Source organism: Leguminivora glycinivorella, chromosome 1 (genome assembly GCF_023078275.1).
Source record: "Leguminivora glycinivorella isolate SPB_JAAS2020 chromosome 1, LegGlyc_1.1, whole genome shotgun sequence".
In the NCBI taxonomy this organism is placed as follows: domain Eukaryota; kingdom Metazoa; phylum Arthropoda; class Insecta; order Lepidoptera; family Tortricidae; genus Leguminivora; species Leguminivora glycinivorella.
In genome coordinates, this window is record NC_062971.1 from 7,345,511 (window position 1) to 7,368,369 (window position 22,859).

At 40.3% G+C, this 22,859-nt stretch overlaps 1 protein-coding gene across 4 annotated transcripts; it reads right to left on the reverse strand.

Annotated features, from left to right (window-relative positions):
• Nucleotides 1-17: 17 nt before the first annotated feature.
• LOC125230054 (UDP-glucosyltransferase 2-like) lies at nt 18-22,620 on the reverse strand. Of its 4 annotated transcripts, none has more exons than XM_048135051.1 (10): nt 22,442-22,620; nt 22,008-22,163; nt 8,388-8,545; nt 6,111-6,204; nt 5,614-5,806; nt 3,057-3,254; nt 1,937-2,156; nt 1,402-1,621; nt 884-1,103; nt 18-454 (listed from the first exon to the last, which is right to left on the reverse strand). In XM_048135051.1, the coding sequence occupies exons 3-10, from the start codon at nt 8,535-8,537 to the stop codon at nt 181-183; spliced, it is 1,569 nt and encodes a 522-aa protein (XP_047991008.1). In that variant the 5' UTR covers nt 8,538-8,545; nt 22,008-22,163; nt 22,442-22,620; the 3' UTR covers nt 18-180. The 4 variants fall into 4 exon arrangements, with proteins under 4 accessions (XP_047991008.1, XP_047991023.1, XP_047990999.1 ...); XM_048135066.1 differs by having other exon boundaries at nt 22,472-22,614; XM_048135042.1 differs by lacking the exons at nt 22,008-22,163; nt 22,442-22,620 and adding an exon at nt 20,523-20,651.
• Between the last annotated feature and the right edge of the window lie 239 nt (nt 22,621-22,859).

Genomic DNA, 22,859 nt, shown 5'->3' on the forward strand with positions numbered 1-22,859 from the left:
ATCTCTCCACGCTCAAAGTTAAAACGCAGTAAGTCTATATGCATTCCTTACATACTGACTACAATTTTCTTTTCATTGACAGACGAAGATTTTTTTAAAGTAGTGACGCTATGTTTATTTGATAGACCTTAATTCTATATTTACAATAGGTATCTAACAATTATATGTATTTTCATTTTATTAATTCGTTTTCTTTTTAGTAATAGGCGCTTTTCTAAATACTTTCCTGAATAATAATTTCATTACTACTTTAATAACATATAGAATTACTAAAATTAATACAGCGAGATCTAAGTACATCTTCTGGTACCAGGGCAGCATGAGAGCGGGGGAGCGCAGATGCGGCGCGCCGCGCGTGCGCACCACGTGCTCCACCCAGTGCACCAGCTCCGCGCCCGGCGACACCGGCCGGTCGTGATAGATCTGGGATAGTTCTTTGACTTTCTCAGAGTACCTGAAACAAAGAGTTGAACAAAAAGTATAAAATTTTATTTTATACACCAAGAGTATGCTGGTCCGCACTCAGTACTTGGTAAAATTATTAGCAGATAATAGATTTTTAAGCCTGTTTCTTGAACCTATCTATCAATTTTGACTCTTACATATCTTAAGGCAGAAATTACAGAAGTCAGGCTACTACCAGTGTTTATTCATTTTCTCAGGTACTGGTACCGCAATCAAGAAAACCGCGTGAGGTAGGCAGGTGAGGTTACGGAACTATATAAGCTCGAGTTTGGCGTCCGGCAAGGTGGTTTAAGTTCACCTACTTTATTTAACATATACGGACGCGCTGATTGAGCAAGCAACACTCTTGTCAGCTGCCATGTTGATGGCGTGTGCATGGTGTCACATGGTGTGTGTTGTAGAAAGCCACTTTACTCACTTAGGATTACTTAGCACTTCTTCTATGGCGACCTTCATGTCAGCAGCCATTTCGTAAGACAGGTCAACCAACTTCGCGTATCCTTTGTTGACAGCTCTGAGTGCGTTGATGCGCTGATCGGCCCCATACGGCATGACGATCGTGGGGACCCCGAAGAAGACAGTCTCGGTGGTGGACAGCAGGCCGCCGTGAGTGATGAAGAGGCGAATGTTGGGGTGGGCTGAAACGTTAAAACGGTATTGCAATATATATGAATAATTGATACCAGGGGCTTGTTTCTCGAAAGGTACAAGCCTTGTATTACAAGTGCGCGAACTGTCAAATCGTATGGGTTATCGTGGAAACACACTTGTAATACAAGGCTTGTACCTTTCGAGAAACGGGCCACAGGCTGCGTAACCAACATAATATTTTTTAACGCCAAAAAGTTTTCAACACTTTAGTTTTCTAAGGAACTGTATCTAAGTAACGTTTAACGTAATCTTAATGTCAATATTTTTAAACAAGTAATATCTCACCAAGAATACTTTGTTGCGGAGCCCAATTCAAAATATGAACATTTTTAGGTAAATTTGGTAATTGTTCTTCAAACTTCCATAGCACAGTTTGCTTCAATCCACTAAACAGTTGCAAGAACTCTTTTTTTAAAGAATCTGGCCAGTCTTTGCTTTTGGCGTTAGTTCCCATACTGAAGTATATTACTCCATGTTTTGCCTCGTCCATTATCTTTTGGAGATTCTGTAAGTGTAAGAATGAGGTGTAGGTACAATCAATCTAGTAACTATAAATAAATGAATACCACAGTTGGCGTTAAATTTGTTAGTACCATTTTTGCAGAATTATTGTATGCAGGACCAATGATATTTGCATTTTTTCTCAAAATTGAAACAACTGCGAAAGTTTGATTAAGACGTTGAAAAAATATCACACAATTTCACAAAAACGAATTTATTGAGAATTGCGAACTGTAGGAACATCCAATCTTATTCCGGCCACAAAGCAAAGTAGGTACCTCAGTCAAAACGTTTACATGTACTACCTACTCATACTTACAGCTGGAAGAGGTTTGGGATTAGGATTGATGTGATATCCTCCAATTTCTCTGACATTCGGCGGTACACTGATGGGCTGGCTCAACGCAGTATGGGAGTTTGTCAGCATAAACGTGCCGTTGTACACTGCTTCCTCGTATGCAGGCAGCTGCCTACCCCGTTTTTCGTACAAGGGCTTGAAGAAGTCATTGTATGTTGCGACCGTATTTGGCTGTATGTAACTGAAACCCAAGTTATAATTTATGATATTACAGTGAGACTTGAAGAAGGAAACACCTCAGAAGGTAGCTCATTCCAGAACTTGCACGTTTTGGGCAAAAACGAGCGGGAGGCCCGTTTGTTCTTGGTTTGCCACGTGTCGAGAAAGTGAGGATGAACTTTGTTTCTTTGGCGGGAGGTACGGTGATAAAAGCGCGACGGTGGCACCAAGTCAAAGAGTTCATCAGAACATTCCCCGTTGTACAGACGGTAGAACAAGCACAGAGAGCCAACATCTCTCCGAAGGCTAAGAGGATCTAAACCGGCTGTGAGATCGGGATCGCCAACAATACGAATTGCCCGACGTTGGATAGAGTCTAGCGCGACCTGCGCACTCGCCGTCTATATTTGATGATGTCGCGCTTAATGTATCGACTTGTCCGCGAGAACGCAAGTTGTGCTAAACCCCCAGTAGGCCTAGCACATGATGGCCGCGGGAGTATGTCGCCGCGAGATAGATGACACGTCTTTGTCTAATTGTATTAATGACATAAGGACAGGTAGTCTATCTCGCGGCGACATACTCCCGCGGCCATCATGTGCTAGGCCTGCAGATACTATTAAATATAAATAGTAAAGTAACCCTAACAAAACTTTGTACAGTCAACCAATTGGAACTCTAGGCCACTGTAGAACTATGTCATAGTGACGTTATAAATCAGACTGTAAGAAATCTCCTGTTGCTTGTCATTTTAACATGGTTGTAAAGTGGCCTAGGGTTCCAATTGGTTGATTGTATATTTTCATTAAAATATACTCGTGGTATCTAGATATTTCATAATCATAATCATAATATCGTTTATTGCACCATGGTAAAAAGTTGACACAAAAAATTATAAAGCATCTCATGGACTACAACTTACAAATATTTTGCAGCCGTAAACGCAACCATGGTGAACAGATTGACGAATCGCTCAAAGAAGGAGAACGGCGGAATTGTGGAAGCGAGGATATTGGGGTTGAACGAGGGGTTCGAAGGCTCGTGCACCAGCTGCAGCACCATCCAATGTGCCTCCACGGAAGACGACCAGATCAGTGGGCAGTTATATAGAGGCGCTATCCTGTAAGTACACAATAATAAATTTGACTGTGTTAAAGGTTGAACACGCCAAAAATGGGGCACACTTAAATGTTTATTATAAAAAAAATATAATAAATAAATAAAAGATGTTTGATTTAAATATGAGCAAATTTAATGTATTTTAAATGCAAACCATAATGGGTGTGTAATGATTGGTATAACTTTTTTTGGTATAGTAACATTTGGTATAAGTATATTTAAAGGATATAATTACTCATTTGACATAATTAACATTTTGTATAACCACAAAATATCTACTTTTATTTTGTATAATCATTATTTCGTATAACACTTATTTATAATAACCGTTACATGGTATAACTATCTATTGACATACGACTAGTATAATATAACTAGCAAACAGTATAAAGCATTTCATGAATTAATTTTATTCTTTTTTGAAGGGATCACAGTCCTAACCTAACCTAACCTACTTTTCTGATAGCAGTACCTATGTTTAAGGGTCACAGTTCTAACCTAACCTAACCTATTTTTCTGGTAGCAGCGCGTTTTGTGTAGGGGTCACAATTGTAACCTAATTTACTTTTCTGATAAGTGATGGATTTAATTTATTGTACATTTTTTGTTATTCTAACTGTGCTTTAGAAATAATTTTTGTTATACAATTTATTTATTATCGGAAACAAGCATTATACTCAAAGTATGTTATAAGAAATGTTATTCGATAAAATGATCATTATATTAAATAAGAATTATACAATTTGTTAGTATATTATTTGTTGTTATATGATTCAATAATTATATCAAATGATCGTTATAACGACTAAAAATATATCAAAAAACGTTATATCGATCGATACGCACCCAACCATAATTAGTCAAGGTTTCTCGACGAATAAGCCCTCGATCGTACTTTTCTTTGAACACGACTCATAAGAGTTTGCACCATCACGTCAGGATACCTCTTTGTCGCCAGGTCCACAGTTTTCGCCGCTCCTCCGCGGAATTAACCTCCCCGCCTCTCTTTTTAAGAAACCCTTTCATTATACTCCAATATTCCTCGATAGGCCGGAGTTCTAGGCAATTTAGTGGATAGCTATATTTCGGTACCACGGCTACACCATTTGCTTTGTACCACTCCATGACAGGTTTCGCGTAGTAACACCTGGCAAGGTCTGGCCAAAATGAAAGGCCAGGAGTGGTGTTTCTTAATAAACGGAGGTAATCGCATTTGTAAGCACTCTTTTTGATAGATGCTGCCCTTTATTGTTCCGGTAGTGACAAAAGAGCTGCTTCTTTTCCCGCAACGGCTAATTGCCTGCCAAAGTAGGTATTTTTTTTGGAAACTTAGATCTTTTTTTATTTGACAGTCTTTGGGAGCCTCTGTGCTACTTTTGCTAGTATAAAACTCTTGGCCGGGGATTTCTTAGAAATCGGATTTTATGTAAATTTCACCATCCATCAGAACGCAGTCAAATTTTGTTAATAAATTTTCGTATAGTTTCTCAATCGAGTTTCTGCTGCTGATTTTTGTCTTATATTCCGATCTGGTACCGTTTTGTTCTTTAAAACATCTTAGCCCTGCTCTACGTTTCACCTTTTGAACATACGATTGGGACATCTTTACTTTTTAGCCACGTCACGAGGTAACATCATACAATTTGAAGCAAATATCCTTAAGATGCGTTCCTTCTTTTTTTTTATCCTTTATACCCTGCAACCCACCAATTCCTGGCTTTCGTTCTAAAGTTAGGCGTTCCCGAAACCTTTTCAATACGCAACAAACAGTGGATTGTGGAAATTTTAATCTTTTACCAACATCCATGTAGCTGAGTTTTGGATTTTTTGTGTTTTCGTGCAAAATAAGTTCACGTTGTTTCAGTTGCCTGTTCGATATCGCTACATATATAAATCTTTCACAAAAGTAACTGATATATTTAAAAACTATACTTTTTTACGATTTATTTGGCATCAAAAAAAATTCTATACCTTTTATTATAACGAAGCAGCAAATGAATTTTTATGCCTCAGTTTTGGCGTGTTCAACCTTTAGTGAAGTAAGGTACAGCGGCAAATCTCGACTGGGGACAATTATAACTAATCCATTTTTTCCATTATTACACTATGATATTGAATTCTACATGTATCCACTGAACATCCCTAGGTACCATGTACCTACAACCCATGGAAAAAATGGACCAATTATATTCGTCCCCCAGTCGAGATTTGCCCCGCTGTACCTTACCTAATTGTTGAAAACTTAATTGATATTTATATCCCGCTTTGAGCAATATAATTATGTGCCTATCTTACACGTTGGCGACCGATCGTAAGATCCAGAGATCCAGATGTTTTTCTTGGTACGAAGGTACTCTTACCCGGCAAAAACATCGGTGAAAAGCCACTCTGCTATGACAACGTCAAACTCCTGCGTAGTGTCACTAAGGAATTTCGATAAATCTTCGTTTACGAGCATGCCTTTCATCATTTCAACAAACTTGGGTGCCATGGATAATAAATCCATTGATGTTTCCTTGTTTATAATTGCCTTTAAAGATAACATTGTGCTAGCTGAAAAAATACAATATACAATTTTATGTACGGTCCTGGATTCAAATCCAGGGTAAGGCATTTATATGTGCTGTTAAAATAAAGCATTTAGGTATATTATGTTAATTATATGAAGAAAAATACAATTTGTAGTTAAGTGAACAAAAGAAAAAATATACCACATATTGATAGAGAACGCTTTCTGGAATTAACTCCGCTTTTTGTACTATTTTTGTTTCTTTTTGTGCAATTAACTTTCGTGAGACATTTAAAATCTTGAAAAAAAAAACAAGAGTAAATATTGTGTGTGAAACTATAAACTCACTTTGTTCTTCAAAATACGCTATATTTTTGCTAAGATCAACTTCATGATATTTGTCCGTAGTTTTGTGCGTTGGGAACGGAGTTGCGTAGGTAACCTGGAAGTTTAATTTAAAGATAATAAAACAATTTTTATCACATAACGGTGTACCTATACCTAGTTTAAGACGCTACGGGAGCAAAAATGCTAAAATGGAAATGTGTTATTAACTAGATTTATCGAAAAAAAATGTCCATTAAGAACAACTCAGTTAAAAGATATTGCAAAAAAATCTTTAAAATCGAGGTTCTGAGACTGTGTTTCCTCCTTCAAAACTTATTTAAACGGAAAAATTTGAGAATCTGAATAACAATGAAATAATCTGTATCGGGTCGTTCAGATTTTTTGGCAAATTGTTACCGATCTTGAGTATATCACACCTTTTTTGAGCCATATTGAAAAAAGCCGTTTTTAGACATTTTTCATTGGCTCTAGCGTCTTTTAAAATAAAAATAGCAAAAAACAGCACAAAACCTCGGTCGGACCGCGACACAGATAAAAAAAAATCTGTTTTGAAAAAATCATTTTTCTATCTTCAAAAATCATGGAGGAAATAGTCGAGAGCGTTTGTATGGAGAATTGACCTGTATCGTATCGTCTTAAAGTATCTAACCACATAAACCCGGATCAGAAATATGTGACTACGCGCCATGTTGCGGAACTTCATTAGAACTATTTTCTTCATACTAAACTGAACTGTCACCCCATACATTTGACGACCGGTCTGGCGCAGTCGGTAGTGACCCTGCCTGCTATGCCGCGGTCCCGGGTTCGAATCCCGGTAAGGGCATTTATTTGTGTGATGAGCACAGATATTTGTTTCTGAGTCATGGATGTTTTCTACGTATATAAGTATTTATATATTATATATATCGTTGTCTGAGTACCCACAACACAAGCCTTCTTGAGCTTACCGTGGGCCTCAGTCAATCTGTGTAAGAATGTCCTATAATATTTATTTATTTATTTATTTATTTATTTATACATCAGAAAATCAGCGCCCTCCTGACAATAGTCATATATTTCTGGTCAAGCTTTACAGTCACCTGCAATAATATCGCACAAAAGGGACGCCCCAAAAATATCTGACACGATCTTATTTCTACAGACGTACCCTAAATATATATTTCGCCTAAAAATCCAGAAATGATTACGTGACATTTACCTAAGTCTTAAAATGGGATCAGGAATAAGCTGTTTAAAGTTGTCGAGTTTCAGATTCAATGATATGCGACCTCCTCTGGTTGCATATTTGAGCCGTTTGGGGTGGAGACCCTTGGACCTTGGGGACCCGGAGTACACTCTATTTTCAAGGAGCTGGCGAAGCGAATCGTAGATGCTACGGGTGACAAGAGGGCTGGTTCGTATCTTGCGCAGTGGATAAGCATCGCGATCCAGCGCGGAAATGCTACCAGCCTTCTGGGCATCCTACTATCCGGCGCCGAGCTTGCTACTGTTTTTTATTTGTAAATATTTTTATGTACATATATTTATTTTGTGTTAGTTTGTTCTTTTTATGTTTTTACAACACATACATACATACATAGATATAATCACGCCTGTATCTCTTAAAGGGGTAGGCAGAGCACATGAACTACTAAGTTTCAGTGCCACTCTTGGCAAAAAGGGATTGAAAGAAATCCAAATTATGACATTGCAGCACAGAGAACCTCCTATAGAGTACCAATATTGTAAATTTTGTGCGAGGAGCGGGAGGGGAATGTGTTTAGCAGCAGTCGCGCCAGATGAAAACGGAGTCGCGTAAGTAGCCAGTGTAAGTTGACCTATGCCGGCTCTGAATAAATTATAAATATGACTTATTTGTGGAATGTAATGCTGTCTGTTTTTAAATTTGAGCTTCTTGTTACCTTTCCACACCATTTCACACTACAGGTGGACATCTTTAAGGCATCAAAATACCCTTTTTCAATTTTTTTATTGCGAAAAACACGCGCTGCTTTCGGGTCGGTTACTTGGTCGCTACTGAACGGGCATGGCGAGCGCCCGCGCTTATATCATGGCAAATACAAGTAAGGCTGGTGACCGCGAGTCGTCTCGTAATGGATGTCTATAGGGGTTGGTCTGTGCATTGCAGTGACAGGTTGCTGCCAGCCTCTCGCCTACGCCACAATTTAACCCATATCCCACAGTCGACTTCTACGACACCCACGGGAAGAAAGGGGGTGATGAAATTCTTAACCCGTCACCACACGGTTATCAAACACATGTACTGATATTTACCTCATGTCCAGCGTCCAGTAGGTGTTTGACGTAGCCCATGCCAAGTATATTGTGGCTTTTCCCAGCTGACGGGAAAACCACTAAAATCTTGTAGCCGCCACATACTTGTAATAAAGCTACCAGCAATAAAGATAGAAAGAGTTTTGCCATGGTGTTAACTGAAAAAAAAAATACTGATGAAGAATAAATATAATTTTTAAGAAAAAAAACCGCCTTCCTTTGGGGTTCTGGTGATAAATACCAATTATCAATTCGTCTGTATATTTTTAATGTTTGTTATTAGATATCTCCGTCATTTCTGAACCAATTTTGAAATTTGGATGATTCTGAAGTACTTACAGATGAGAATGATTATCAGAACCACAGAGAACCTCCTATAGAGTGCCAAAATTGTAAATTTTGTGCGCGCTACAAATCACCAGTGCTTGGGGCGCGAGGAGCGGGAGGGGAATGTGTTTAGCGCGCTGCGATTGGTCGTTTCAAGGACGGCGGGCAATCGCGCCAGATGAAAAGGGAGTCGCGTAAGTAACCAGTGTAAGTTGACCTATGCCGGCTCTGAATAAATTATAAATATGACTTATTTGTGGAATGTAATATCGTCTGTTTTTAAATTTGATCTTCTAGTTACCTTTCCACACCATTTCACACTACAGGTGGACATCTTTAAGGCATCAAAATACCCTTTTTAATTTTTTTTATTGCGAAAAACACGAGCTGCTTTCGGGTCGGTTACTTGGTCGTTACTGATCGGGCACGACGAGCGCCCGCGCTTATATCATGGCAAATACAAGTAAGGCTGGTGACCGCGAGTCGTCTTGTAATGGATGTCTATAGGGGTTGGTCTGTGATCAGAACGGAACTCTAACCAGGGGCGGCTCACTCTTCATCAGCAGTTCCACTGCGCCAAATGTCACTGTTCTGGACGTAAGTGCATGCTGTTCTTATAAAAATACCAAAGTCACTATAAGTGTGCCGTTCAGATTTGAGGAGTTCCGTTCAGACCATCATCAGCAGTTCCACTGCACCAAATGTCACTGTTCTGGACGTAAGTGCATGCTGTTCTTATAAAAATACCAAAGTCACTATAAGTGTGCCGTTCAGATTTGAGGAGTTCCTTTCTGACCATCATCAGGAGTTCCACTGCACCAAATGTCACTGTTCCGTACGTAAATGCATGCTGTTCCTTTAAAAACACAAAAATCACCATATGTATGCCTTTCAGATTTGAGGAGTTCCCTCGATTTCTCCAGGATCCCACCACCAGAACTGGGTTCTGAGAAAAATGGGACCAATCTGTATGCATATACATTCAATCAAAAAAAAAACTTCAAAATCGATCCAGTAACGACGGATATCGAGGAACAAACATTAAAAAAAAAATACAGACGAATTGAGAACCCCTTCCCTTGAGATTTGGAAGGCGGTTAAAAATTGAACCTTGAACTATGAATATAGCCTGTTTTTAGGGTTCCGTAGTCAACTAGGAACCCTTATAGTTTCGCCATGTCTGTCTGTCCTTCCGTCCGTCCGTCCGTCCGTCCGTCCGTCCGTCCGTCCGTCCGTCCGTCCGTCCGTCCGTTCGTCCGTCCGTCCGCGGATAATCTCAGTAACCGTTAGCACTAGAAAGCTGAAATTTGGTACCAATATGTATATTAATCACGCCGACAAAGTGCAAAAATAAAAAATGGAAAAAAATGTTTTATTAGGGTACCCCCCCTACATGTAAAGTGGGGGCTGATATTTTTTTTTATTCCAACCCCAACGTGTGATGTATTGTTGGATAGGTATTTAAAAATGAATAAGGGTTTACTAAGATCGTTTTTTGATAATATTAATATTTTCGGAAATAATCGCTTCTAAAGGAAAAAAAAGTGCGTCCCCCCCCCCTCTAACTTTTGAACCATATGGGTTAAAAATATGAAAAAAATCACAAAAGTAGAACTTTATAAAGACTCTCTAGGAAAATTGTTTTGAACTTGATAGGTTCAGTAGTTTTTGAGAAAAATACGGAAAACTACGGAACCCTACACTGAGCGTGGCCCGACACGCTCTTGGCCGGTTTTTATTGATTTCCGTCACCTAACTTTAAAGGAAGGTTCTTTAGGCCAATTACAATTAATTTCTCAAAGAAACATGCTATTCATACCCCATACTGTTATCGAGTTAATAAAAAAAAACATGTTTAGTTCCTACTTTTTTTTTTAATTTAACAAAAAAATAATACCTATAGCATGTGTTCCCTGACCTAACGACGTGTTGAATTTAACCGAAAACAAAAAACACGGTGTGTATATCCTATTTAGGTACCTATAATTAAATTAAATGATTAAATTTAACGTCATTAACGGATTTAACACGATTAAATAAAAAAAAATGTCAAAGAGCAAAAATTGGAATCCAGTAAAAGTAAAGTTGATTCTCATTTCATTATAATTATACTCTTGGATATCACGGTCCACTTCAAGGGATTCTAATTTCTAATTGATCACTAGACGATTACCAGGGCAAATTTGCTGGGGTATATTTAAAGGGGGGTTAGCTATATTAATGGTCAGCCAAGTAAACCCTGACCAGAAATATATGACTACGCGCCATGTTGCGGAATTTCATGAGAACTATTTTCTTCATACTAAACTGAACTGTCACCGCATACATCAGAAAAACAGCGCCCTCCTGACAATAGTCATATATTTCTGATCAGGCTTTAAGTAGTTAGGTTAAGAACGTTACACATGGTAGGTATATTTATTCCGTAATCAAAGAAACTTACCTCATGTAATGCTAGCTAAAAATAGAATTGTTGGATTGCAACCCATAGGCTTATTAAAAAAAATACTGATAAAATAACTAAACTTATCTATTATGAGCTACAAAATGAGCCACAATAGTGCCACTACTGAATTGTTCTAATCACTCCTTTTATTTAAATATTCAACAACCGTAATCGCTACACGTGAAAATGGCCGTACGTGTTTTTTTTTGAGCTGATCTGATGATTTCAAGCTTAGAAAAGTCTTGTAATGAACTATGACTACGATTAGGTTTCAAGGCCTGATGATGGTGCCGGAAGATCAGAACAGAAAAGGGGGGGGGGGGGGGCTCGAGGGGGAAGCATGAAAGAAAGATCAACGTAGTATTTAAAATAAGTTGGGTTAGCGTTTTCTTGTGACCTTTCAGAGCAAATAAAGGGGGGCTCGGGGCAAAGCCCCCCGCATGAAAGAAAGATCAACGTAGTATTTAAGATAAGTTGGGTTAGCGTTTTCTTGTGACCTTTAAGAGCAAACAAAGGGGGGCTCGGGGGGCGAAGCCCCCGCATGAAAGAAAGATCAACGTAGTATTTAAGATAAGTTGGGTTAGCGTTTTCTTGTCACCTTTAAGAGCAAACAAAGGGGGGCTCGGGGGGCGAAGCCCCCCGCATAAAAGAAAGATCAACGTTGTATTTAAAATAAGTTGGGTTAAGGTTTTCTTGTGATCCTTAAGAGTAAAGAAAAGGGGGCTCGGGGGCGAAGCCCCCCGCATAAAAGAAAGATTAACGTAGTATTTAAAATAAGTTGGGTTAGCGTTTTCTTGTGACCTTTAAGAGCAAACAAAGGGGGGCTCGGGGGGCGAAGCCCCCGCATAAAAGAAAGATCAACGTGGTATTTAAAATAAGTTGGGTTAGCGTTTTCTTGTGACCTTTAAAAGCAAACAAAGGGGGGCTCGGGGGGCGAAGCCCCCGCATAAAAGAAAGATCAACGTTGTATTTAAAATAAGTTGGGTTAAGGTTTTCTTGTGATCCTTAAGAGTAAAGAAAAGTAGGGCTCGGGGGGCGAAGCCCCCCGCATGAAAGAAAGATCAACGTAGTATTTAGAATAAGTTGGGTTAGCGTTTTCTTGTGACCTTTAAGAGCAAACAAAAAGGGGTTCGGGGGGCAAAGCCCCCCGCATGAAAGAAAGATCAACGTAGTATTTAAGATAAGTTTGGGTTAGTGTTTTCTTGTGACCTTTAAGAGCAAACAAAGGGGGGCCACGGGGGCCAAGCCCCCCGCATAAAAGAAAGATCAACGTAGTATTTAGAATAAGTTGGGTTAACGTTTTCTTGTGACCTTTAAGAGCAAACAAAGGGGGCTCGGGGGCGAAGCCCCCGCATAAAAGAAAGATAAACGTTGTATTTAAAATAAGTTGGGTTAAGGTTTTTTGTGATCCTTAAGAGTAAAGAAAAGGGGGCTCGGGGGCGAAGCCCCCCGCATGAAAGAAAGATCAACGTAGTATTTAGAATAAGTTGGGTTAGCGTTTTCTTGTGACCTTTCAGAGCAAACAAAGGGGGGCACGGGGGGCGAAGCCCCCCGCATAAAAGAAAGATCAACGTTGTATTTAAAATAAGTTGGGTTAAGGTTTTCTTGTGACCCTTAAGAGTAAAGAAAAGGGGCTCGGGGGCGAAGCCCCCGCATGAAAGAAAGATCAACGTAGTATTTAGAATAAGTTGGGTTAGCGTTTTCTCGTGACCTTTAAGAGCAAACAAAGGGGGGCTCGGGGGGCGAAGCCCCCCGCATGAAAGAAAGATCAACGTAGTATTTAAGATAAGTTGGGTTAGCGTTTTCTTGTGACCTTTAAGAGCAAATAAAGGGGGACCCGGGGGGCGAAGCCCCCCGCATAAAAGAAAGATTAACGTAGTATTTAAAATAAGTTGGGTTAGCGTTTTCTTGTGACCTTTCAGAGCAAACAAAGGGGGGCTCGGGGGGCGAAGCCCCCCGCATAAAAGAAAGATCAACGTTGTATTTAAAATAAGTTGGGTTAAGGTTTTCTTGTGATCCTTAAGAGTAAAGAAAAGGGGGGCTCGGGGGGCGAAGCCCCCAGCATGAAAGAAAGATCAACGTAGTATTTAGAATAAGTTGGGTTAGCGTTTTCTTGTGACCTCTAAGAGCAAACAAATGGGGGCTCGGGGGGCGAAGCCCCTCGCATAAAAGAAAGATAAACGTAGTATTTAGAATAAGTTGGGTTAGCGTTTTCTTGTGACCTTTAAGAGCAAACAAAGGGGGACTCGGGGGGCGAAGCCCCCCGCATGAAAGAAAGATCAACGTGGTATTTAAGATAAGTTGGGTTAGCGTTTTCTTGTGACCTTTAAGAGCAAACAAAGGGGGGGCACGGGGGCGAAGCCCCCGCATAAAAGAAAGATCAACGTTGTATTTAAAATAAGTTGGGTTAAGGTTTTCTTGTTACCCTTAAGAGTAACGAAAAGGGGGCTCGGGGGCGAAGCCCCCGCATAAAAGAAAGATTAACGTAGTATTTAAAATAAGTTGGGTTAGCGTTTTCTTGTGACCTTTAAGAGCAAACAAAGGGGGGCTCGGGGGCGAAGCCCCCCGCATAAAAGAAAGATCAACGTTGTATTTAAAATAAGTTGGGTTTAGGTTTTCTTGTGATCCTTAAGAGTAAAGAAAAGGGGGCTCGGGGGCGAAGCCCCCGCATGAAAGAAAGATCAACGTAGTATTTAGAATAAGTTGGGTTAGCGTTTTCTTGTGACCTTTAAGAGTAAACAAAGGGGGGCTCGGGGGCGAAGCCCCCGCATGAAAGAAAGATCAACGTAGTATTTAAGATAAGTTGGGTTAGCGTTTTCTTGTGACCTTTAAGAGCAAACAAAGGGGGCACGGGGGCGAAGCCCCCGCATAAAAGAAAGATCAACGTTGTATTTAAAATAAGTTGGGTTAAGGTTTTCTTGTTACCCTTAAGAGTAACGAAAAGGGGGCTCGGGGGCGAAGCCCCCGCATAAAAGAAAGATTAACGTAGTATTTAAAATAAGTTGGGTTAGCGTTTTCTTGTGACCTTTAAGAGCAAACAAAGGGGGCTCGGGGGCGAAGCCCCCGCATAAAAGAAAGATCAACGTTGTATTTAAAATAAGTTGGGTTAGCGTTTTCTTGTGACCTTTAAGAGCAAACAAAGGGGGCTCGGGGGCGAAGCCCCCGCATAAAAGAAAGATCAACGTTGTATTTAAAATAAGTTGGGTTTAGGTTTTCTTGTGATCCTTAAGAGTAAAGAAAAGGGGGGCTCGGGGGGCGAAGCCCCCCGCATGAAAGAAAGATCAACGTAGTATTTAGAATAAGTTGGGTTAGCGTTTTCTTGTGACCTTTAAGAGTAAACAAAGGGGGGCTCGGGGGGCGAAGCCCCCCGCATGAAAGAAAGATCAACGTAGTATTTAAGATAAGTTGGGTTAGCGTTTTCTTGTGACCTTTAAGAGCAAACAAAGGGGGGCACGGGGGGCGAAGCCCCCCGCATAAAAGAAAGATCAACGTTGTATTTAAAATAAGTTGGGTTAAGGTTTTCTTGTGATCCTTAAGAGTAAAGAAAAGGGGGGCTCGGGGGGCGAAGCCCCCCGCATGAAAGAAAGATCAACGTAGTATCTAGAATAAGTTGGGTTAGCGTTTTCTTGTGACCTTTAAGAGCAAACAAAAGGGGGCTCGGGGGGCGAAGCCCCCCGCATAAAAGAAAGATCAACGTTGTATTTAAAATAAGTTGGGTTTAGGTTTTCTTGTGATCCTTAAGAGTAAAGAAAAGGGGGGCTCGGGGGGCGAAGCCCCCGCATGAAAGAAAGATCAACGTAGTATTTAGAATAAGTTGGGTTAGCGTTTTCTTGTGACCTTTAAGAGTAAACAAAGGGGGGCTCGGGGGGCGAAGCCCCCGCATGAAAGAAAGATCAACGTAGTATTTAAGATAAGTTGGGTTAGCGTTTTCTTGTGACCTTTAAGAGCAAACAAAAAGGGGTTCGGGGGGCAAAGCCCCCCGCATGAAAGAAAGATCAACGTAGTATTTAAGATAAGTTTGGGTTAGTGTTTTCTTGTGACCTTTAAGAGCAAACAAAGGGGGGCACGGGGGGCCAAGCCCCCCGCATAAAAGAAAGATCAACGTAGTATTTAGAATAAGTTGGGTTAACGTTTTCTTGTGACCTTTAAGAGCAAACAAAGGGGGGCTCGGGGGCGAAGCCCCCCGCATAAAAGAAAGATAAACGTTGTATTTAAAATAAGTTGGGTTAAGGTTTTTTGTGATCCTTAAGAGTAAAGAAAAGGGGGCTCGGGGGCGAAGCCCCCGCATGAAAGAAAGATCAACGTAGTATTTAGAATAAGTTGGGTTAGCGTTTTCTTGTGACCTTTCAGAGCAAACAAAGGGGGCACGGGGGCGAAGCCCCCGCATAAAAGAAAGATCAACGTTGTATTTAAAATAAGTTGGGTTAAGGTTTTCTTGTGACCCTTAAGAGTAAAGAAAAGGGGGCTCGGGGGCGAAGCCCCCGCATGAAAGAAAGATCAACGTAGTATTTAGAATAAGTTGGGTTAGCGTTTTCTCGTGACCTTTAAGAGCAAACAAAGGGGGGGCTCGGGGGCGAAGCCCCCGCATGAAAGAAAGATCAACGTAGTATTTAAGATAAGTTGGGTTAGCGTTTTCTTGTGACCTTTAAGAGCAAATAAAGGGGGACCCGGGGGCGAAGCCCCCGCATAAAAGAAAGATTAACGTAGTATTTAAAATAAGTTGGGTTAGCGTTTTCTTGTGACCTTTCAGAGCAAACAAAGGGGGGCTCGGGGGCGAAGCCCCCCGCATAAAAGAAAGATCAACGTTGTATTTAAAATAAGTTGGGTTAAGGTTTTCTTGTGATCCTTAAGAGTAAAGAAAAGGGGGGCTCGGGGGGCGAAGCCCCCAGCATGAAAGACAGATCAACGTAGTATTTAGAATAAGTTGGGTTAGCGTTTTCTTGTGACCTCTAAGAGCAAACAAATGGGGGCTCGGGGGCGAAGCCCTCGCATAAAAGAAAGATAAACGTAGTATTTAGAATAAGTTGGGTTAGCGTTTTCTTGTGACCTTTAAGAGCAAACAAAGGGGACTCGGGGGCGAAGCCCCCGCATGAAAGAAAGATCAACGTGGTATTTAAGATAAGTTGGGTTAGCGTTTTCTTGTGACCTTTAAGAGCAAACAAAGGGGGGCACGGGGGGCGAAGCCCCCCGCATAAAAGAAAGATCAACGTTGTATTTAAAATAAGTTGGGTTAAGGTTTTCTTGTTACCCTTAAGAGTAACGAAAAGGGGGGCTCGGGGGGCGAAGCCCCCGCATAAAAGAAAGATTAACGTAGTATTTAAAATAAGTTGGGTTAGCGTTTTCTTGTGACCTTTAAGAGCAAACAAAGGGGGGCTCGGGGGGCGAAGCCCCCGCATAAAAGAAAGATCAACGTTGTATTTAAAATAAGTTGGGTTTAGGTTTTCTTGTGATCCTTAAGAGTAAAGAAAAGGGGGGCTCGGGGGGCGAAGCCCCCGCATGAAAGAAAGATCAACGTAGTATTTAGAATAAGTTGGGTTAGCGTTTTCTTGTGACCTTTAAGAGTAAACAAAGGGGGGCTCGGGGGGCGAAGCCCCCCGCATGAAAGAAAGATCAACGTAGTATTTAAGATAAGTTGGGTTAGCGTTTTCTTGTGACCTTTAAGAGCAAACAAAGGGGGGGGCACGGGGGCGAAGCCCCCGCATAAAAGAAAGATCAACGTTGTATTTAAAATAAGTTGGGTTAAGGTTTTCTTGTTACCCTTAAGAGTAACGAAAAGGGGGGCTCGGGGGGCGAAGCCCCCGCATAAAAGAAAGATTAACGTAGTATTTAAAATAAGTTGGGTTAGCGTTTTCTTGTGACCTTTAAGAGCAAACAAAGGGGGGCTCGGGGGCGAAGCCCCCCGCATAAAAGAAAGATCAACGTTGTATTTAAAATAAGTTGGGTTAGCGTTTTCTTGTGACCTTTAAGAGCAAACAAAGGGGGCTCGGGGGCGAAGCCCCCGCATAAAAGAAAGATCAACGTTGTATTTAAAATAAGTTGGGTTTAGGTTTTCTTGTGATCCTTAAGAGTAAAGAAAAGGGGGCTCGGGGGCGAAGCCCCCGCATGAAAGAAAGATCAACGTAGTATTTAGAATAAGTTGGGTTAGCGTTTTCTTGTGACCTTTAAGAGTAAACAAAGGGGGCTCGGGGGCGAAGCCCCCGCATGAAAGAAAGATCAACGTAGTATTTAAGATAAGTTGGGTTAGCGTTTTCTTGTGACCTTTAAGAGCAAACAAAGGGGGGCACGGGGGGCGAAGCCCCCCGCATAAAAGAAAGATCAACGTTGTATTTAAAATAAGTTGGGTTAAGGTTTTCTTGTGATCCTTAAGAGTAAAGAAAGGGGGCTCGGGGGCGAAGCCCCCGCATGAAAGAAAGATCAACGTAGTATCTAGAATAAGTTGGGTTAGCGTTTTCTTGTGACCTTTAAGAGCAAACAAAAGGGGGCTCGGGGGGCGAAGCCCCCCGCATAAAAGAAAGATCAACGTTGTATTTAAAATAAGTTGGGTTTAGGTTTTCTTGTGATCCTTAAGAGTAAAGAAAAGGGGGGCTCGGGGGGCGAAGCCCCCGCATGAAAGAAAGATCAACGTAGTATTTAGAATAAGTTGGGTTAGCGTTTTCTTGTGACCTTTAAGAGTAAACAAAGGGGGGCTCGGGGGGCGAAGCCCCCCGCATGAAAGAAAGATCAACGTAGTATTTAAGATAAGTTGGGTTAGCGTTTTCTTGTGACCTTTAAGAGCAAACAAAGGGGGCACGGGGGCGAAGCCCCCGCATAAAAGAAAGATCAACGTTGTATTTAAAATAAGTTGGGTTAAGGTTTTCTTGTTACCCTTAAGAGTAACGAAAAGGGGGCTCGGGGGCGAAGCCCCCGCATAAAAGAAAGATTAACGTAGTATTTAAAATAAGTTGGGTTAGCGTTTTCTTGTGACCTTTAAGAGCAAACAAAGGGGGGCTCGGGGGCGAAGCCCCCCGCATAAAAGAAAGATCAACGTTGTATTTAAAATAAGTTGGGTTAGCGTTTTCTTGTGACCTTTAAGAGCAAACAAAGGGGGGCTCGGGGGGCGAAGCCCCCCGCATAAAAGAAAGATCAACGTTGTATTTAAAATAAGTTGGGTTTAGGTTTTCTTGTGATCCTTAAGAGTAAAGAAAAGGGGGCTCGGGGGCGAAACCCCCGCATGAAAGAAAGATCAACGTAGTATTTAGAATAAGTTGGGTTAGCGTTTTCTTGTGACCTTTAAGAGTAAACAAAGGGGGCTCGGGGGCGAAGCCCCGCATGAAAGAAAGATCAACGTAGTATTTAAGATAAGTTGGGTTAGCGTTTTCTTGTGACCTTTAAGAGCAAACAAAGGGGGGCACGGGGGCGAAGCCCCCGCATAAAAGAAAGATCAACGTTGTATTTAAAATAAGTTGGGTTAAGGTTTTCTTGTGATCCTTAAGAGTAAAGAAAAGGGGGCTCGGGGGCGAAGCCCCCGCATGAAAGAAAGATCAACGTAGTATCTAGAATAAGTTGGGTTAGCGTTTTCTTGTGACCTTTAAGAGCAAACAAAAGGGGGCTCGGGGGCGAAGCCCCCGCATAAAAGAAAGATCAACGTTGTATTTAAAATAAGTTGGGTTTAGGTTTTCTTGTGATCCTTAAGAGTAAAGAAAAGGGGGCTCGGGGGCGAAGCCCCCGCATGAAAGAAAGATCAACGTAGTATTTAGAATAAGTTGGGTTAGCGTTTTCTTGTGACCTTTAAGAGTAAACAAAGGGGGGCTCGGGGGGCGAAGCCCCCCGCATGAAAGAAAGATCAACGTAGTATTTAAGATAAGTTGGGTTAGCGTTTTCTTGTGACCTTTAAGAGCAAACAAAGGGGGGCACGGGGGGCGAAGCCCCCCGCATAAAAGAAAGATCAACGTTGTATTTAAAATAAGTTGGGTTAAGGTTTTCTTGTGATCCTTAAGAGTAAAGAAAAGGGGGGCTCGGGGGGCGAAGCCCCCCGCATGAAAGAAAGATCAACGTAGTATCTAGAATAAGTTGGGTTAGCGTTTTCTTGTGACCTTTAAGAGCAAACAAAAGGGGGCTCGGGGGGCGAAGCCCCCCGGATAAAAGAAAGATAAACGTTGTATTTAAAATAAGTTGGGTAATGGTTTTCCTGTGACCCTTAAGAGCAAATAAAGGGGTGCTCGGCAAAAAAGAAATACTTAAATTTTGTTTGAATTAGCTGAGAGCTCCCACTAGCTGAGAGCTTCAAAACAATGTATGGCGAAAGTATGTCTCTCTAATGTCTTCAAAAAGTCCGCGATGGCACATGTCTATATTGTCTATCTTTTACGGATAACTTACTAGGTATAAACACTGCCTCTAGACCGCCTCTTGTTTTACCTCTTATGTTGTTGTTTATACTTCCTATGTTGTTTCGTGTATTGAGGTGTGCAATAAAGAGTATTTGTATTGTGTATTGTATTGTATTGTATAAACATTTTTATGATTATACCGTAATAAGAAGGTAGCCGCTAGTTATTATTAAGTAGCAATTAGTAATAAGTACACGTTAAGCCACAAATGGCATGTAAAATCCGCCTACTTGAAATAAATTTATGTATAAATGTTAAAAGTATTTCATTATTAATGACTAAAAAGTATAAAATAAATTAATAGTTTAAAAAACACTATAAAACACGCTTTTATAAATGCACGTAAAAGCCAAAAATAAATTATGGATCGTTCAAGTTGTCTCTATTTGTGAGCTGAAGTTTAAAAACTATGTGCTTTTAATTATAATATTTGATTGTAAAAGTTTTTTTTTATTTCAAGCATCTGACTTACGTTGGATGTTTCCCATTCAGACCTCACTGAGTTCTAATAATTGACTCCATGGGGAATTGAAAGAACTTTTCAATTCTATAAGAGTAGAGTTGAGGAGTTCCGCTTTACTAGTTATATATGGCATATAATTAACTTGGCAACTAAAATATTAAACGGGAAGTTAAGTCGGACATACAATAATATAATTTGGCTCTGTTTAAATAGTGTGGGAAAAATATATGAGCCTCAAATATTAAGCATCATATTATTGAAAAAACCGGCCAAGAGCGTGTCGGGCCACGCTCAGTGTAGGGTTCCGTAGTTTCTCGTATTTTTTTCAAACCTATCAAGTTCAAAATAATTTTGCTAGAAAGTCTTGATAAAGTTCTACTTTTGTGATTTATGAAAAAAACGTGTGGTTCAAAAATTAGAGGGGGCGCATTTTTCATAAATAAAGACTTCTACTTGGCGTATTTTTTTCTGACGGTGTCGTGTCTTATTTCAACCTATTTACACATAAATTCAACAAATTAAATACTTACCAATCTTTCTCAAGAAACTCTATATTGTTAGATGAAAATCACGAGAAAATCCATTCAGTTATTTTTGAGTCTGCAGTAATTTTATATTGTAGGCAGATTCCCGTGGACTCTGAGCGAAAACGCGTGATATCGCATCGCTCTAAACCGAGGAATATGATAATCCGATTTATATATAAATTAGTGATATTCATTATTACTATGCATGTACTAGTTTGTGTAGAACCTTATCAATAGAGATAAGATAATAATGGTAACGGGCAATATCGTATCAATCAAGTATGTACTTGTGAACTACAGGGTAGATAGATAAACTACGGAAGTGTATACATTTTATTCAACAGGATAATGTACAATTACTTAGTTAGATTTCACACAAATACGAAGGTAAATTGAGCAAAAATATCAGTGATTACGATCGTCAACTTTGACAGATAGCACGCCCAACGAACACTTTTTCACCACACCCACTGGTAAAGACTGCCTGTCGGGGGAAATAATTCGTGTATAAGCGAATTTTGGCATAGTTGTAGAGAATGGTGTCTTAATTAACATACTCAAAGTACTCGTGGGTGGGGGTGGAGACAACGGGTGGAGGGGGGGTGTAAAGGTCCCTTATTGTAGTTTTTCGTGAATACCTCTTAAACTGTGTCACGTAGCAAAAAAATTTTCTAAGACACAAGTAATCTTCATAAAATTTTCTACAAAAAAAGTATGTACACATTTTATCTGGGATCAATAGTTCATGAAATATGGATGGGAAAAGATGGACATTGTGTTTCACTCGGTGGCAAAGTTTGTTTAACCTTCGTGCCTTGAAACCCTCGCAATTTAACGCTCAAGATTCCACTTTTTGAACCGCGAGCGTACATTTTGCAACAAGGGGAGGAAGTTGAATAATGCTAACGAGAGTAAGTTGGCTTGCCGGAGCGATTTAAAGACTCGAGTTAGTAATATTCATACTTCCCGAGTTACACACCATGTTTTTCATCACACTTGCATTATAAAAAAAATTCTTTTCTGTGTGTGATTTTATTATTTTCCTAATTTGTACTGCCAGAAGAAGAAAGAACATATTCAAAAGTGTAACTAATTAGGTATATAAGTATTATTTTAAGAGCTGCTTGAACCCGGGAATTAAAGTAATTCCCCTGTTTACAAAGAAATTCTGGGTTCGATAAGATAACCAATTCCTCCCGGGAACCAAATTACGATATCGTTATACATAGGTAAATTAAACGTCGGCGCTTTTAATGTTAAGTAAATAAAAGACTCATTTCTTACTTTAGCATTCTTCTTGAGTGTATTAAATGGACCCACGTTTGTAGCGATGTTTAAAATTAGATCAATGCAAGTAGCTCACACAATTTATTATTTCGCGCCTGTTTAGCTATGGATAGAGTTGGCTTACCAGAAGAGTATAGGTATACCTCAGACAAATATATCTTTGCACTTCGCACACAATAAAGACAATATAAAAATACACACCTCAATCGTTTGTCTAAGTAGGTACTTAGTTTTATTCACACAACACTGATTTATCTGCTTGCCGGGCAACGGATACACCACAAGAATTTTGTACGAAGAACACACTTGTAGGAACGTCGCTAATATAATCAGGTACTTCAATTTTTCCATTTTACACTGTAATTAAAAACATTAGTTAATATAGAAATGAAGGTAACCCGACATTACTTATTTTCGATTAGGTGGGTACCTACATAGAGGTTCGTAACGGGGCTTTTACACGGGCAACACAATCCAAGCAATTTACATAGGTACAGGTACCATTGCCGCGTTTGCTCCATAGTTAGTTGGTGCGTAGCGTATTGAACAAACGCGGCAATGGTATGTAGATTGCTGGCAATTGTATTGCCCGTGTAACAGCACCTTAAAGTATCTTAAAGAACATAAATATATACCGTTCATAAACAGCAAATTATGACCAGTACCGTTGAATAGGTGCAGGCATGAACACATTGAACACTAGTAGGATACGTAGTATTTTCTTAGTAGTCTGTGCTAGTAGGTTACAATAATGCTAGGTGCGCGGTTGACTCGGCGCGCGGTTTAAGATTGCATCAAACTAATGTTGTTGTGTACAAGACCTTGAAACGCGCGTTAGCGTCAAGCCGCCGTCATCTGGGTACGTAGCCAAATGCAAACGCCTACGATAATATCGTTATCGTAGCTAGCTAATCTCTATCGCTCTTCCGGATTGGCGCGACAGAGCCAGCATGCGTTTCGACCGGCGTCTAGCGTACCTACTTGTACTATTAATTATTATACACTAGCTTTTGCCGGCGGCTTCGCTCGCGTTAAGTTCGAAAATTTCGGAAT

Coding starts and splice junctions, on each gene's coding strand:
- LOC125230054 (XM_048135051.1), bottom strand. CDS start 8,537: ATGGCAAAACTCTTTCTATCTTTATTGCTGGTAGCTTTATTACAAGTA. Junction 3,255..5,613: donor TTCACCGATGTTTTTGCCGG/GTAAGAGTACCT, acceptor GTGTACTTACAG/GATAGCGCCTCTATATAACT. Junction 1,622..1,936: donor ATCCCAAACCTCTTCCAGCT/GTAAGTATGAGT, acceptor TTACACTTACAG/AATCTCCAAAAGATAATGGA.